The 17,010-nt window shown below is 58.7% G+C and overlaps 2 protein-coding genes across 3 annotated transcripts; both read left to right on the top strand.

Annotated features, from left to right (window-relative positions):
• The first annotated feature begins 2,979 nt into the window (after positions 1–2,979).
• On the top strand, positions 2,980–12,314 carry SLC12A9 (solute carrier family 12 member 9). Of its 2 annotated transcripts, XM_061208734.1 has the most exons (14): positions 3,062–3,151; positions 3,900–4,122; positions 4,280–4,414; positions 4,882–5,013; positions 5,443–5,751; positions 6,445–6,552; positions 6,675–6,786; positions 7,360–7,517; positions 7,626–7,708; positions 7,887–8,011; positions 8,158–8,350; positions 8,514–8,688; positions 8,910–9,056; positions 11,011–12,314. In XM_061208734.1, exons 2-14 carry the CDS (start codon positions 3,942–3,944, stop codon positions 11,901–11,903), a joined length of 2,751 nt encoding a protein of 916 aa, XP_061064717.1. In that variant the 5' UTR covers positions 3,062–3,151; positions 3,900–3,941; the 3' UTR covers positions 11,904–12,314. The 2 variants fall into 2 exon arrangements, with proteins under 2 accessions (XP_061064718.1, XP_061064717.1); XM_061208735.1 differs by lacking the exon at positions 3,900–4,122 and having other exon boundaries at positions 2,980–3,151.
• Positions 12,315–12,622: 308 nt separating this feature from the next.
• On the top strand, positions 12,623–16,608 carry TRIP6 (thyroid hormone receptor interactor 6). The gene is made up of 9 exons (XM_061209290.1): positions 12,623–12,881; positions 13,172–13,299; positions 13,389–13,514; positions 13,805–14,191; positions 14,506–14,599; positions 14,719–14,888; positions 15,653–15,831; positions 16,105–16,225; positions 16,340–16,608. The coding sequence occupies exons 1-9, from the start codon at positions 12,773–12,775 to the stop codon at positions 16,469–16,471; spliced, it is 1,446 nt and encodes a 481-aa protein (XP_061065273.1). The 5' UTR covers positions 12,623–12,772; the 3' UTR covers positions 16,472–16,608.
• The last annotated feature ends 402 nt before the right edge of the window (positions 16,609–17,010 follow it).

The following is a 17,010-nucleotide window of genomic DNA, read 5'->3' as shown; positions in this document are numbered from 1 at the left end:
GTAGTTCAGTTTTAAATGGGACTGGCGGAGAAGATTTCACTATGAAGATAATATTTGAGTTCAGAAGACAAAGGAGGCTCATGCCCTGTGTGCTCACAGGGCGTTCTTGGGAACAGCCCAGAGGTCGTTGTGGGGTAAGATCAGGAGATGAGGAGAGGTGAGGGCAGGATGCATATCGGGTTGGGCTTCATGGGTAGGGTGCCCATATAATATATAGACCACTCTGGGTCACTTCTGAGCGAAGGATATGCTGTTAATACTTAACGCTAAGGCAACAGGCACGAACTGGTAGTTGTACTGTAGTCGGTGAATCAGAAGGTAAGTATGGTTACCTTAAGGGACTTTGCTTTTTACTCTGAGGAAAATGGGAAATCACTGGACAGTTTTGAAAAGAGAAGTGTCATGAATGGATACTTGCTTTAATAGCATCCCTGTAATCTGTTGAGAATAGAATGTAGGGGCCAGGGCAGAAGCAGGCACACCAGTCAGGGGGCCGCCAGTCAGGGAGCTGTTGCAATAATGCAGGCAAGAGATGATGGTGACTTGGACTAGGGTGGTAAATTGGGGTTGGATACTGGTTGTATTTTAAAAGTAGAGGCCAAAGGAATTGCTGACGGGTTGGATGTGGGGTGTGAGAGAGAGTATTCAAGCACAATCCCAAGGTTTTTGACCTAAGCAACTGGGCAAGTGGGACAAGCACAAGAGGAGTAGGTTGTAGGGGTATGTTCAGGCGTTGGATTTTGGATATGCCAAGTTTGAGTTGCCCGTTTGATGTCCAAGCAGAGATGTTAGTATGTTCTTGGAAGTCTGAAGTTCAGAGTAGAGATCTGGGCTGTAGATACACCCTTGAGGCACTGTTATAGAGATGGGATTTAAAACTAGGGGATTGGATGAGATCACCAAGGGAGTGGGTGTAAGTGGTGAAAAGATGTCTGTGGACTGAGCTTCCAGTGCTCAGTGGAGCCTCCAGTCCACAGTGGCCTCTTGGCTGTTCCTCCAACACCTAGCAGTGCTCCAGAGTTGAGACAAGAGATGAGGAAGAACCAGCAAAGGAGACTGAACGGGAGGATAGTTGCATTTACCAGGGCTGTGATTTTGCCAGGAGGTGTAATAAAGTGAGAGAGGGGCAAGGGAGTGCTTCTCACTGACCGTGAACTTTAAGCTGGGTAAGAAGGGAAGTGAGTGGGGGACAGTGGGCAGAGGGCAGGATCAATGGATTGAGGGTCTGGTGAGGTGGAGGAGTGTTCGGGTCAGGGCACGACAAAGACCCTCCCCTTGACCAAACTTCAGTCAGGTTCCTCTGAACCTTCTTCTGGACTAGGCCTCGACCTTGGCCCCCATCCTTGCTGGGCCTTCCTAGCTCAGTTTAGAGAGAATCCACCCACCCTTCATATCTGATCACCCTGGCCTGCCTTCAGCAAGGATCCTGTTAAGTCCCTTTAGCTAGAATCCCCCGATGCTTGGTGTTTCCTCCTAGTAATTTTCCATTCACTGACCCCCTCATTCTGCTTGTTGGCTGTAAATCCCCAGCTGATTTTGCTGTATTTGGAGTTGAGCCCGTTCTCTCTCCCCTATTGTGAGTCTTGACACCTATTGCAATAGCTCTGAATAAAGTCTTCTTTACTGTTTTAGCAAGTGTCAGATTATTTTTTTTCCTCAACAGGCATAACTAGAAGTGGTGAATGAAAAGAGGAAAGGGTACATTACTGGTAATGACAAAGTCTAGGCATCACCATTGGGTGGGATGGAGGGTGAGATCTATGCAGAAGTGGAGTTTAAGCACCTGCCAGCCCAGGGTGTTGGAAGTCTCATCCATGTGGATGTTGAAATCACCGAAAATTGTGACAGGAGGGATGTTGGAGAGACCCAGGAGCCAAGCTCCGTGTTGTGGGTAGCAGAGATGACCACTGAAAATGCCACAGTTTAACTGCTCATGAGACCTCTCCCTGGCAAAGCCACATTTGTTCTGCTTTGAGCCCTTTCCTCTCCTAGGGAAAGGTTGCAGACAATTTACAGTCCAAGGCCAGTGGCAGGAAAAGCGGTGTTCATTTCCTGAGGCTCAAATGACAGTGTAACCATGAAGGACTCTATAAAGTTAGGAAATTATTACTGAAGTTCTCCAAGCTTCAATTTGCTAATGTGAAAAATGGAAATCATAGCGGGATCTACCTCACAAAGTGGTTATGCATATTTCATGTAGTACCATATGCAAATAAGTTATTGAACATTTCGGTACTGTTCTCAAGTGCCTATTAGTTTATTGAACACTCACAGCAACCTTAACCGGGAGGCTCTAGCTAATCCCCATTTTACAGATGAGGAAACGTTGCCAGGTGGTGCCGACGTTGATGGCACCTGTAAAGAGTGAGGAGTGGGTCCTAACTCTCAGAGGTTCAAAAGTCTGGAGGGGACAACCTTGCGGGGAGGCACGAAAGCGGGCGGGGGACCAGGCCGACCTACGGCGGCTTGCGCCTCCAGGGCTCGCCCGGATCGGCGGCCAATGGCTCCCTCTGGTGGCGGAAGAGAGGAGAGCAGCCAGTGGGCTGGACAGGGCGCGAGGGGAGGGCGCCGCAGGGGCGAGGGCTGAGGCCAGGACCTGGTGGGCTTTGCAAGGATCCGCGAGGCTGTTGGAGTAGGACCCCGGAAGACGTGGGCCGACAGGGCCCCGCGTTCCGGGTGGCGCACCTGGGCCAGGTGTTGTGGCTCCGCCCACCTGCCGGAGACCTTCCGCCGTCACGACACGCCCCTTTCAGCAGTGTCTCCTCCGGCCGCCTCCGAGCTCCGAGTGGGGTCCCACCCGCGCGGCGGGCGCCTGTTTGCACCAGGGTGATCGGCGCAGTGGGAGCCGTGGCCCACACCCTGCCGGAGACGCACGTTTGAGTGGCGACCCTGGGCAGCACCCGGGTCGCACGTGGGGCGGGAGCCGCGCAGGCAGCCGGAGCCGGGTGGGGCGGGGCTTCCCCGGGCTCGCCCACGGGGCGGGGCCGGGCCCGGGGACCAATGGGGCGCGTGTGTGCTGGGGGTGGGTCAGGCTCCGGGCCTGGCATCCCGGTAGCCACAGCTGCCTTTTCCGGCACCCGCGCCCCCTCCGCCAGTAGCGGACCCTCCGGCTCTCGGGGATCACCCCCCGAGCGGCTGCGTCCTCCGGTGGGTAAGTGAGCGCCCTGCCACACCCGGGCGGTGAGGGTGCGCCTGGCCGGGGAGGAGCGAATCTCGGCCCCCTCCAACCCGCCCGGGGAGAAAGTGGGCAGGAACCGGTGCGGGGAGGAGGACCACCTTGTGTCGCCGGACGGTGTTTTTGTTTTGGTCGTCGAGGAGTTGTTGGGGCGGTAGAGTCTGGGGGACGCCTGTGTGGGTGGGAGGAATCTGGTGAGATTAAGGAAAGAGGAGGCTGTCTGAGATGGGTTGAGGGAGAGTGTTGATGGAGGGTGGGGCTTTGGAAGATTCGGAAGTTTCTTATCGCCCGGGGATGAGGTGATTGCATGGAGGATCCTGGGGGGCGGCTCAGGACTCCGGAGGAGGGGGTGAGGAGGGCCTCCTGCCCATCACTCACTTCCCTTTTGGGGGATTTGCTTCCTCTTGTGCTGCTAGTGAAGAAGGCGGAGGCTCTTTGCACCTTTCCAGAGCCACTGCCATCCCTAGTCTCAGGGATGCGGGGGAAAGGGTGTGGCCTCAGGAGCTGGGAGGGGCCATGCTACCCACTGCTGAGCCTTAAGGGTCTGCCATTGTTGGGGCAGTGGCCGGGACCAGTCTGCCCTCCACTAACTCTTTGAGTTGTTGGTGAACGTGAGTGTGTCTGTGTGTGTGTTTCCTTCTGGGGGAAGCTTCTGGGTGTTTGGTTAGAGGTGTTTTGTGGGGGGCTCCACGGAGCTGCCTTCCACTCAGCAAACTCTTTGCAGGCTTCATAACCCATTGGCAGCTTCCTCTGCCCGCTGTCGACCATGGCCAGTGAGAACTCTCCTCTGCTGGCCTACCGGCTCCTGGGGGAGGAGGGGGTTTCCTTCCCTGCCAATGGGGCCGGGGGTCCTGGAGGGGCGTCTGCCCGGAAGCTGTCCACCTTCCTGGGTGTGGTGGTACCCACGGTCCTGTCCATGTTCAGTATAGTTGTATTCTTGAGGATCGGTGAGTGGCAGGGGTTTACTTGGGGGTGCAGTGGGGCGGGACTGGGATGAGGTTGGGGGAGGGCCCTGGGAGAAATGGGCGGATGAAGGGCTTGGGGTGGGGTGGGGGGTGCGATGCATGAGCCGCCATCTCACCTGCTTTGCCGCTCCTGTCCCAGGGTTCGTGGTGGGCCATGCTGGGCTGCTGCAGGCTTTGGCCATGCTCCTGGTTGCCTACTTCATCCTGGCACTCACTGTCCTCTCCGTCTGTGCCATCGCTACCAATGGAGCTGTGCGAGGGGGCGGAGCCTACTGTATCCTCCAACGTCGGTGGACAGGGGTCTGGGCTCTTCTGTCTTATAGGGGGGAGGAGAGGGCCCCCTCCCTGCATCCTCTGGGGGGTAGGACAAGAGGGGACAAGTTCTAATGAATGTCCAGCAGACAGGTTGGTATGGGGAAGGTGACAAACACGACCTGACACGTTAGTGTCACTTTCCAGTTCACCAGGTGTCTTCCCAGCTGCCATTTTGGTTCTAATGGACAGTCCTGTCAGTTAGGTAGTATTCTTCTTATGGACGAGGAAATTCAAGAGCATTCGTGACTTGGGCAAAGCCACGTGGCTTGGGAGTGGCTGCAGTGGGACACACTGCCTCTGGGAACAGTCCCGTGTGTTCAGGGAGGTGAGGCCTGGAGGGCCAGCTGCACGGTGCTTTGTGCCCGGGCCCTTCCTCACACTCCAGTTTCTTTTCCCTTAACGCTCACCCCCTGCTTCCACTTTCAGTCATGATCAGTCGGACCCTGGGGCCTGAGGTTGGGGGCAGCATTGGCCTCATGTTCTACCTGGCTAACGTCTGTGGCTGTGCCGTCTCCCTGCTGGGGCTGGTGGAGACCATGCTTGATGTCTTCGGGGCTGGTTTGTGCTCCCCACCCTGGTCTGGGCAGCTCTGAGGATTTGCCGGGTCTGGGATTCTGGGATCATGGCAGGGAGAGAAGCCCTCTCCAGGAGAGATGCATAGCGGTCCTTTAGCTCAACTTTCTTGAGCTCCTGCTGTGTGCCCAGCCTCGTGCAGACATCCAGACATCCGAGAGAATGTCCTGGCCCGTGAGGAGCTTCCCATCTAGTCAGGGAGGCCAGATTAACACTCCTAAAATTGACAGAGCAAGATTGGTGGTACCCACCAGGCAGGGCTAGGGTGCTGGGGTACAGTTGGGTGGGGGAGTGGAAAAGATGGCCTCTCTGAGGACAGGTGGGCCAAAGATGGGGTCTCTTCCTGCTTTGAGTCATGGTTGGGGTCCCTCCTTGGGCGTCTGGCTTTCTAACTCTGTTCCTTCCTCTCTACAGATGCCACGGGTTCCAGCGGGCTCCGCATCCTACCCCAGGGCTACGGCTGGAACCTGCTCTACGGCTCCTTGCTGCTGGGCCTGGTGGGCGGGGTCTGCACCCTGGGGGCCGGCCTCTATGCGCGTGCCTCCTTCCTCACATTCCTGCTGGTCTCCGGTTCCCTGGCCTCTGTGCTGGTCAGCTTTGTGGCTGTGAGGCCCAGGGACATCCCCTTGACCCCTAGGCCTGGCCCCAACGGCTCCTCCCTGCCGCCCCAGGTTGGCCACTTCACCGGCTTCAACAGCAGCACCCTGAAGGCCAATCTGGGCGGTGAGCTGGGTGCAGGAGCCCTCAGGGCGAGGGGCGGGCGTGTGTGTGTGTGTGTGTGTGTGTGTGTGTGTGGGGCTTGGAACCCCTGGATGAGAAGAGCTGTCAGAGAAAATCAGGGGCGGGAGGTCTGGACCTGGAGCAGTACAGGTTGATTAAGGTCTGTTGGGCGTGTATTGGCCGCTGTCTGTTTGACCCAGCTGGGCACGAGAGTGACCACAAGACACTCCCTACCTTAGAGGAACTTGTTTAGTTGGAGAGATAAGATGTGCATTCAGGAAACAAATTGCATAATAGGACCGAGTGTGATTCAAGTAGACAAGAAGCACAGAGGAGTCCAGAGGAGGGAGACCTGGGTATGGGCCGGGGAGGGCGTGAGCCGGTGGAGCTAGAGGTGGCGTGAGCGGGGTTGGGAAATTCAGATAGGAGGTGGAGGGAAGGCGTCTTAGGAAAGAGCGTGGATGAAGGCCTGGAGGGAGGAACGGAGGAGCATGGGGAGAAGGAGGTGATGAGGTCAGCTGAGCCAGAGCCAGAGACGGGTCAGGGCTGGGGTCTTGGTGAGTTGGTGAGGGTGGTGGGGAGGCAGTGGGGGGGAGGTTTAGCACGTGAGGAGAGGGTAGCAGGGCCAAAACGCCCGGATCCCTAGGACGGATGCTGATCCCCTCTCCTCCCTGGGAACGATTCCCCTCTCCTCAGCTGGCTACGCCAAGGACTACACCACGGGGGCCACGATGACCTTTGCTAGCGTCTTTGCCGTCCTTTTTAACGGCTGCACAGGCATCATGGCCGGGGCCAACATGTCAGGTGAGAGTCCTGGGGGGAGGGGGGCTGCCTTGCCGCCTTGTGCCCCTACAGGGCACTGAGGGTTCAGGGATACAGGGCAGGGTGGAGGGTTGACCTCCCTCCCTTTGCTCCCTGCCCTCCAGGGGAGCTGAAGGACCCCAGCCGGGCCATTCCTCTGGGCACGATTGTTGCTGTTGCCTATACTTTCTTCATCTACATCCTGCTTTTCTTCCTCTCCAGCTTCACCTGTGACAGGTGCCTGGGGAGGGGGTGAGCCTGGTCCTTGAGGGGGTGGAGTGGAGGTGTTGTCACACCTGGATCACCAAGGGAAGCACGGGCCGGGGCGGGGGGTGGGGGGCAGATACCCAAGTTGTTGGGGGGTGTGGAGAAAATGGGGACTGTTCCTCCCACTGGGAGAGAGTTAGAGCTGCTGCCCCGGATGCGGAGGGCTGGCTACATGGTAACAGCCAACCCGAAGCCAGCATTTGCTTTGTGCCTGGTACTATTGTAAGTACTTGGTTTGGGGGTGGGGTGGGGAACAGCTTTCTAGTCAATTTGTATTTCCATAAATATTTGGCTTCTTGTGCACGTACTGTTGGGAATGTCCACCCTGTGATTAAATCCAAAGCAGCCCAACGACAACCAGTGAATGCCAAGTCTAACCCCTGGGCACACTTGATCTATTAATACGGTCCTTGAGATCAGGGCTGGGGTCAGTTCAGAATATCCAGCGCTTAACCTCAGCCAGTGTTGTGAGAACTGTTCTCACCAGGCCCCTAGGATGGATGCACGTTTATTATCTGCATCCTCCTCCTTTCCTTCCTGTAGGATCCTGCTGCAGGAGGACTATGGGTTCTTCCAAGCCATCAGCCTGTGGTCCCCGCTGGTGCTGACCGGTATCTATGCCACATCGCTCTCAGCCTCCATGAGCTCCCTCATCGGCGCCTCCCGCATCCTCCACGCCCTGGCCCAGGACAACCTCTTCGGTGTGCTGTCCCCTGACTCGTGCCCGGCTCTGAGCGCACCCTCCCGTGTCTGTCTCGGTCTCCCCCTTGGCCCAGGCTGATATGTCTGCTGCATTTCCGTTTGCACAGGAGTGATCCTGGCGCCGGCTAAGGTTGTATCCCAAGGGGGGAACCCCTGGGGAGCCGTGCTCTATTCTTGGGGCCTAGTGCAGGTAAGCTTTCCTCTTCAAGCTGCCCTCACCCTCACCGTATGCCCCCCCTGGTTACACTCGCGGGACCAGGAAGGGTTAGACGCGCACTGGGAGACGTGCCTGAAAAGGCAGGACGTGTTGGCGTGGGACGGGGAGCGGGGCGCGTGGATGAACGCCCAGCCTCTTGGTCCTTGTGCAGCTGGTGCTCCTGGCTGGGAAGCTGAACACGCTGGCCGCTGTGGTCACTGTCTTCTACTTGGTGGCCTATGCTGCCGTGGACCTGTCCTGCCTGAGCCTCGAGTGGGCCTCGGCCCCCAACTTCCGGTGAGCGAAGGAGATGCCTGTGTCCTCAGAGAAAGAGAGGGAGGAATGGGAAGGCCTGGGACCAAGCAGGAAGAGGCTGCGGATGGAGTGGAGTGGCTCGCTGTCGGGGCAGCCCTGAGCGTCCTTCCTTCTCTGTCGGCCCCCAGCCCCACCTTCAGCCTCTTCTCCTGGCACACCTGCTTGCTGGGGGTGGCCTCCTGCCTGCTCATGATGTTCCTCATCAGCCCCGGGGCCGCTGGCGGCTCCCTGCTTCTCATGGGCCTGCTTTCTGCCCTGCTCACGGCTCGAGGAGGCCCCAGCAGCTGGGGTTACGTCAGCCAGGCCCTGCTTTTCCATCAGGTGGGGGGAGCTGGGGGGAGGGGGGAGGGGAGGGGGTGGGATGGGAACGCCCACGCCTGGAGGAGGCCTCCTCTTCCCCCCGGCTGCCGCTCGTTCTGGCCCAGGTGGTGAATGGGGGCCGCGCCCCGGAGCCCTTCCTCCTATCACCTCACCTGGTCCCCAGGTGCGGAAGTACCTGCTCCGGCTGGACGTCCGGAAGGACCACGTGAAGTTCTGGCGGCCGCAGCTGCTGCTGCTGGTGGGGAACCCCCGGGGTGCGCTGCCTCTGCTGCGGTTGGCCAACCAGCTCAAGAAAGGGGGCCTCTATGTGCTGGGCCATGTCACCCTGGGAGACCTCGGTCAGTGCCTCCACTCACCCCTCCGCCCCGACCTCTCTCTCTCTCCCGTTCCCAGAAGCTCTTTGTGTTCTTTGTGCCCCAGAGGCCTCGTGCTTCTTCCCAGATGACCCTCCCTACCAGCCATACCCCTGCCCAGACCTTTCTTTTCTGCCCACGTGGACTTGGACTCTAGGAGAAAGTACGTGAATCTGGCCCACATGGGCTGCCTGCCTCCTCCACAGACTCCCTGCCCTCGGACCCCGTGCAGCCGCAGTACGGGGCGTGGCTGAGCCTGGTGGACCGGGCCCAAGTGAAGGCCTTCGTGGACCTCACCCTCTCGCCCTCCGTGCGCCAGGGGGCTCAGCACCTGCTGCGGATCTCAGGTCTTGGTGAGCTGCTCCTCTCCGGGTACCCTCGGCCCCCCACTCCGTGGCCCCTCTCAATCTCTGCTCCCCTCCCCCAGAGAGTCAACCACAGATTGCAAACTCCAAAAGGAACCCACAGTCTAGTGCAGACAGGACTTGGCTCTCAAAGATAAAAGACAGTGTGTGATAAGGTCTCCGAGGTGACGCCTTAAGGACTAGAGATGGAACAACACCGTTTGTCTGTTTTCTTTCTGACCCATGCTTGGGGCACAGGCTCTGAAGAACATGTTGTCTTTCAGGGGGCAGTGGGAGGAGTACTTGAGGTGGGGCTGCCCCATCAAATCTAGGGTAGATGCTTTCTAACCACCAGAGTTCAGAGAGAGGAAGACCACTGTCACCGATGTGGCCGGCAAAGGTTTTGTGATGAGATGGTATCTCAGCTGGGCCTTGAGAGGAGCAGAGAAGTACGGAGTGGCTAACGTGGCCCCCAGAGACTACAAAGGGGTGTGTGGGTCTGATGCTGTCGCATGGAGTGGAACAGTCCCAGCTCCGTGACTGCGTCTTCGTGCCAAGGCCTCCAGCCCAGCTCCCCAACTTCCTCCAAATCCCTGCTCAGCGCCTCCATCTTTCTCAACCCCGGGACTGGCGTCTGTGCCCACTCTGAGCGCATGCTTCCTGCTCCACTTACAATCTGGCTAAAGTTCAAGTGTTGGACATTGCCCTGGTCGGTGTCAATCAGAACCCTGGAAAATGCTCAGGAGGGGGTGTGATTAGTTTAATTTGCAAGATCAGCTGGAGTTCCCACCTGCCAAGGTGTTTTAGGGATGTTATCAAGCATTGTTAGCTAGAACCTGGAGCATCTGAGGGCTTGTCTCTCCTCAGCCCCACCTTTTGTTGGGGAGAGACCCTTGGTCTCTGGACCAAGAGACCACTCCTTTCACGCAATTCATCCTGCAGAAAATGATTCAAATGAAAAGGAAAAGGTTTCCTTTAAGTGGTCAATCCCCCAGCATGGAGAATTTGATTTACTGGCAGATTTTGAGTACAACTTTTGTCCCGTGAGAAGGGGTCTTAGAGGAGGTCTGAGTCTTCCTGTAAACTCAGCCCTGGTACAGGGGAAATTATCTGATTCCATATTCGTTGTTCAGATACTAAAACCCAGGAGCTGTCAGCAGGGACTGGGGGCTTTGTGGTTGGTGCACCACCAGCTTAGTGGCTCAGAGAATGGGCTCTGGTGCTGGGTACATCGTGTTCACTTGCTGGCCCCAGTGTCTATCAGCCATGAGCCTTTGGGCAAGTGACTTCAGCTCTCTGGGTCTCAGGTTCCTTATCTGTAAAAGGGGGTGAGTAATAGTTCCTACCTCATACTGTTGCTTCAAGGATCAGATGAGTTAAAACACAAAGTGCTTTCAACAGGATGGGGGCTCCAGTCAGCGTGCAGACGGTGGCTCACAGGGGACAGTGCTTTGGACACGCTGTTGTTAGGGCTTTGCAGTCATAGAAACAGATTGTGCAGCCCCAACCCTGAGTTCTCATCCTCCCCTAGCAGGGTCTGAGCGCTGTTTCCCTGGGGATTGAGGCCATGAGCTTGACTAATCAAGGGGTCCCATCTGCCAGTGGAGTCAGACTTGTATCTCCTATCATGAAAAAGGTGTTGAAGCCCAGAGTAAATACATCCTACTGCCCCGGAACGGAAGTGCTTCTTAGTTACAAGAATCCTAAGGCGAACTTTGCCTATTTAAATGGGGGCGATTAGTCATGGAGATAAATCAAATAAATGCATGTGAAAGTGTTTGGGAAAACTAAAAGTCATTATGCAAATGTGCATAATGTTGCCTTAAGAGGCCGAGCACAATGCACATGTCATACCTGATGGCTGACACACCTTGCTGTCAGCGGGTGGGAGTGGGCACCTATTAGCATAGTGTGAACTCAGCCGTGAGTCTGATTCCCATGGGTTCCTTCCTGCCTACCCCAGGTGGCATGAAGCCCAACACGCTGGTCCTGGGTTTCTACGACGATGCTGCACCCCAGGACCACTTCCTGACGGACCCAGCTTTCTCTGAGCCTGCGGATGGCACCCAGGAGGGCGGGTCCCCGGCCCTGAGCACCCTGTTCCCTCCACCCCGGGCTCTGGGAAGCCCTCGGGCTCTCAGTCCCCAGGACTACGTGGCCACAGTGGCAGACGCCCTGAAGATGAACAAGAATGTGGTTCTGGCCCGGGCCTGTGGAGCCCTGCCCCCCGAGCGGCTAAGCCGGGGATCTGGGGGCACCTCTCAGCTGCATCACGTGGACGTGTGGCCCCTCAACTTGCTGCGGCCCCGGGGCGGGCCTGGCTACGTGGATGTCTGCGGCCTCTTCCTGCTGCAGATGGCAACCATCTTGGGCATGGTGCCTGCTTGGCACAGTGCCCGCCTGCGGATCTTCTTGTGCCTGGGGCCTCGCGAGGCGCCAGGGGCAGCCGAGGGGCGGCTCCGGGCACTGCTGAGCCAGCTGAGGATCCGGGCCCAGGTGCAGGAGGTGGTGTGGGGCGAGGGGGCTGCGTCGTCCCAGGAGCCTGAGGAGGAGGAGGAAGAGGACTTCGTGAACGGCAGGCGGGGAGATGCTGAGGCAGAGGCCCTGGCATGCAGTGCCAACGCCCTGGTTCGGGCCCAGCAGGGGCGTGGCGGAGGAGGGGGGCCTGGTGGCCCCGAGGGCGGGGATGGCGAGGAGGGGCCCGCCACCGCCCTGACCTTCCTGTACCTGCCTCGGCCACCTGCTGACCCTGCTCGCTATCCTCGCTACCTGGCGCTGCTGGAAATTCTGAGCCGCGATCTGGGCCCCACGCTGCTCATTCATGGCGTCACCCCTGTCACTTGCACTGATCTCTGATGCCCATTCCAAGTAGAGAGTGTCCAGGTAATTGTAATCGGGTGGCCCACCTTGATTACAGGGTGAGGAGGGGAAGGGCCGCCTTCCATCCGCCTGGCACATGGGACTCGGACCCTGGTGGAGGTATTAGGGGATCCTGGTCTCTGGCATCTCTCGGTCTCTGGGAGAGGGGCCCCGGTGCACTAACTAACGCAGGGCAGCTGTCTCCGCCACCACGGGGGAGGGCCCCCTCCCCCGCTGCCCTCCCTCCCTTCACCCGTGCCTTGACGGGGGCTGGGTCTCCGCTTGTGACTCTAGGCTACCTCAGTCTCCCCACCTCGCCCAGCAGACTCCCCGACCACTGGGGTTTTGATGTTTTTGTTCTGTTTTATTTTTCTAACTGCCGAACGTGAATAAAAGATCAAAACACTACGCATTGGCCGGGCGTTTCTGGAGGGGGGCGGGTAGCTGGGACGGAAAGAGGGAGAAATCTGTATGGGGGATGGGGAAAGAGGGGCGCTGGAGCATCCCAGGGGCGAGGGGGCCACATGCGGGACCCGGGGCTCCGGGCCTGGGGGAGATGGAGGCTGCCCGCAGCCCCCAGACTCAGGCTCCTGAGGAAAGTCCTCCCTGCTCGCAGGAGGGGGCCCGACTCGGGGAGGGACGGCAGTTTAGGGCCTAGGGGGCCACGTGACCCTCCCCCAGGAATGCGGTGACGTCACCGGGGGCGTGGCCGTCCCCAAAATTAGGGAGGAAGGGGGAAAAAAAAGCCAGAAAAAGTTTCTTTCCTGGAGTCCCAAGCGAGGTGTGGGACAGAAGAAGGGATCAAAGTCAGAGGCCCGGGGCTCCGTGGGGCCCTGACCGCTGTCTGGAGTTCCCCTTTCCAGGCCATGTCCGGGCCCACCTGGCTTCCCCCGAAGCAGCCGGAGCCTGCCAGAGCCCCTCAGGGGAGAGGGCTCCCCCGAGGCGCCTCAGGGCCGCCGGCGGCCCACGGAGCAGGTAAGGCAGCCCAGTGCGGCCGAGGAGGCCACCGGGCCACCAGCGCTCACCTCTGTCCTGTGGCTCCTGCCTCCCGCTGAGCCCGCCACTGCCGCCCCTTCCCAAGCCCGGCTGGACCCCGCCGCCCCTGCCCCCTCGCGGCCCTCCCTGCCTCCTGCCCCATCCGCGGACCCCAGGTGCGGGGGTGGGGGCGTGGGGGAGGGGAGAAGAGGGACCCAAGACGGCGGCGTCCACAAGTGTCACCCTCTCCTTCCCCAACCCCACCTTCGCTCTCTCTTCCCTCAACCCAGCACTCCAGCCCCACCCCAGGGTCAATTTTTGCCCCCTCCCATCTGAGCAGTGTTACCAGGCCCCTGGGGGACCGGAGGATCGGGGGCTGGCCTGGGTGGGGTGCCATGGAGCACCCCAGCGCTCGCAGGTGAGCACGGGGATTGGGGGGTGGGGGGGCTTAGGGCAGGAGAGGAGACCGTGTGATTTGCTTTCTCCCTGCTTTTGCTCCATCCCCAGGGGCTCCCCGCAGACAGGGGGGGCTTGCGCCCAGGAAGTCTGGATGCTGAGATAGATTCCCTGACCAGCATGCTGGCTGAGTTGGACGGGGGTCGAGGTCACGCCCCAAGGCGGCCTGACCGGCAGGTGACTCTCCTGTCCTGCCCCTGTCCCTTCCGGTCCTTGTCCCCTGCCCCTCCCCCCCCAAGCCTGGCCCCTAATCTGAATTCTCACCCGCCCTCCCCCTCTGTGTGAGTGATGCCCACACCAGCGTGGAGGAAGCTGGGCCACCAAGACTCACTAGGTTGTCAACCACTTGAGGGAGGCCCCTTGTCAAAACCAGTGCTTGCCTGGGTGCCACATGGGGTAGGGGGTTCTACAGATGTGTGTCCTAGAATGGGCCCAGCTCACTCCTTCTGGTCTGCGTTTCTCCCCAGGCTTACGAGCCCCCTCAGCCCCCTGCCTACCGCTCAGGCTCAGGCTCCCTGAAGCCGAATGGAGGGGGTGTTCCTCCCCCGCCGCTCCCAGCATCCCCCTATGGGGGCCCCACTCCAGCCTCCTATGCTACGGCCAGCACCCCCGCCGGCCCTGCCTTCCCTGTGCAAGTGAAGGTGGCACAACCAGTGAGAGGCTGTGGCCCCCCCAGGCGGGGGGCCTCTCAGGCCTCTGGGCCCCTCCCGGGGCCCCACTTTCCTCTCCCAGGCCGAGGTGAAGTCTGGGGGGCTGGCTATAGGAGCCACCGCGAGCCAGGGCCGGGGGGCAAAGAAGAGGCTGCTGGGGTCTCCAGCTCTGCAGGAGGAAGAGGAGGCGGGTACGGGTCCCAGGTAAGCCCCCGGGCACTGGGATTTGGGGTCCTCAAAGACAACTGGATGCTGACTGGGTGGGGTGTGGGTGGGGTTTCACGTCCCGATTGTCAGAGGTCTGGGGCGCTGGAGCTCTGGATCCTCTGGGGGTGGGGGCAGGTCAGGAAATAAAGGAGGGGAGGGACCTAGATCTGCACACTGGCTCCTGGAGGGGCACCCCTGGCCCTGGGCTGGGATGTTCTCCGATGAACTCTCTGGGTAGAATTGCCTGGTCACCCTCAGTGACAGCATCAGGAGCTAGAGGTAGGGCCAAGCCCCTGATTCTCACCTCCCAGGTCCCCCTGAGCCAGCCTCCCGAGGAGGAGCTTGAGAGGCTGACCAAGAAGCTGGTGCACGACATGAACCACCCACCCAGCGGGGAGTACTTCGGTGGGTGAGCTGACCCTGGGCAGGGCGGGAAAGGGGAGGTGGGGCTGGAGAGTCAGAAGGCCTGTGGATCCAGCTTCCCGGCCTGTGCAGATTGACCCTGTCCCTCCCCGTGTCCCCAGGCCGGTGTGGTGGCTGCGGAGAAGATGTGGTCGGGGATGGGGCCGGGGTTGTGGCCCTGGACCGCGTCTTTCACGTTGGCTGCTTTGTGTGTTCTACGTGCCGGGCCCAGCTCCGGGGCCAGCATTTCTACGCCGTGGAGAGGAGGGCATATTGTGAGAGCTGCTATGTGGTGAGTGGTTGGGGCTTAGGGGGGTGGTTTCCAGTCCAAGATGGGAACTTGATATCCGAGCCCCAAAGAGGAATAGGGCTTGAAGCGGGGGGACTAAAACTGATATACAAGAGGAGATGAATGAAGTAAGTAGCAATACACTGGCTACTGGAGAGGAAGGACGATATTCCCTCATACGTGTGAGGCATTTATTTTATTTTAAATTAAAGATTCTTTTGGCTGCATCGGGTCTTAGTTGTGGCACATGGGATCTTTCGTTGCGGCACACGGGCTCTTCGTTGTGGCGCGCGGGTTTTCTCTCCTCCAGTTGTGGCTCTCGGGCTCCAGGGCGCGTGGGCTCTGTAGTTTGCGGCACGCAGGCTCTCTAGTTGAGGCGCGTGAGCTCAGTAGTTGTGGCGCATGGGCTTAGTTGCCCCACGGCATGTGGGATCTTAGTTCCCCGACCAGGGATCGAACCCGTGTCCCCTGTATTGGAAGGCGGATTCTTAACCACTGGACCACCAGGGAAGTCCCGAGGCATTTATTTTAGATTTAAGGGTATGTGAGGCAGATATTACTACTGAAGGAAACTGAAGCTCAGAGAGGTTAAATAATTTGTCCAGGAAGCTGCAGTGCTGGGGCTTGCACTCAGATCTGTTCAAGGCCACCTTTCACTGAATCACATGCAGGGGGCTACAGACACAGATGGGTAGGCTGGCAGGATGCCTGGAAGGGCTGCCGTGGGTCTCCCCAGCCCCCGGCCTTCCTGCCCTCCTTCCCGACAGGCCACCCTGGAGAAGTGCTCCACGTGCTCCCAGCCCATTCTGGACCGGATTCTGCGGGCTATGGGGAAGGCCTACCACCCTGGCTGCTTCACCTGTGTGGTGTGCCACCGCGGCCTCGACGGCATCCCTTTCACTGTGGATGCCACCAGCCAGATCCACTGCATTGAGGACTTCCACAGGTCAGCGGGGTCCCCACCTTTTGTCTCAGGATGTCTGGCCTGGCCTTCCCCATCTTCCGCATCTCTCCTTCATATCCCGGTACCAGCTGCTCCTGTTTCACATCCCTGGCCATGCCTCCTTCTCGTTAAAATCACTCTCTTTCCCTAAGATCCAAGACCCTACCTACCTCTGGCCTCTCCCGTTCCCTCCTGCATCCCACCTTCTCTGGGCTCCGTTGTTAGTTCCCTCTAACCCTGGGGCTTGACAGCCTCCTTGGTTCCCTTCCACCCCAGGAAGTTTGCCCCAAGATGCTCAGTGTGTGGTGGGGCCATCATGCCTGAGCCAGGTCAGGAGGAGACGGTGCGAATCGTAGCTCTGGATCGCAGTTTTCACATTGGCTGTTACAAGTGTGAGGTAGGAGGCCTAGGCAAGGGAAAAAGGGTTATTGGGGTCTGGGGTGCTGAGCACGAGGGAGAAGGAACTCAGGGGTCCGGGCCTAATGGAAAGCTGTTGCTTCTTTCCGAACAGGAGTGTGGGCTGCTGCTCTCCTCTGAGGGTGAGTGTCAGGGCTGCTACCCGCTGGATGGGCACATCTTGTGCAAGGCTTGCAGTGCCTGGCGCATCCAGGAGCTCTCAGCCACCGTCACCACCGACTGCTGAGTCTCCCCAGGAGCACCTGCTGTGTTCTCCCTTCCCATCAACCACCCTCCCCAACATCTACCTTTATAACTTTGTCACCAAATGCTGTCTTCTCTTCCTCCAATCATGAAATAATAATCCCTCGAGTTTGTAAAACACTTCGAAGTCTGTTGTCTCATCTGAGTCTCACAGCAGAACAACACAAGCACGGTTGTTGTGACTGCCTGCGTTTTCGGCTAAGAAGTGACTTCCTGGGACTTCCCTGGTGGTCCAGTGGTTAGGACTCTGAGCTTCCACTGCAGGGGGCACAGGTTTGATCCCTGGTCGGGGAACTAAGATCCCTCATGCTGAGCAGCACGGCCAAAAAAAAAAAAAAAAAAAAAAAAAAAAGTGACTTCTTAAGGTTACATCGCTCCCAAATGGCAGAATCAAGTTCAGAAGGGTCTTCTTAGTCCTGGGCCAGTTTTTTTGCAACTCCACTGACTCTTTTTAATGTGGTTTCTGTAAAGACACCCCTCCTCTCAGCGCTGGGAGCAAGGCTGCAGCACGTGCAAGGGAGG

This window comes from Eubalaena glacialis, chromosome 13 (genome assembly GCF_028564815.1).
Source record: "Eubalaena glacialis isolate mEubGla1 chromosome 13, mEubGla1.1.hap2.+ XY, whole genome shotgun sequence".
Taxonomy (NCBI): domain Eukaryota; kingdom Metazoa; phylum Chordata; class Mammalia; order Artiodactyla; family Balaenidae; genus Eubalaena; species Eubalaena glacialis.
Note: the sequence above shows the minus strand (reverse complement) of the source record. Positions and strands in the feature narration are given on the sequence as shown.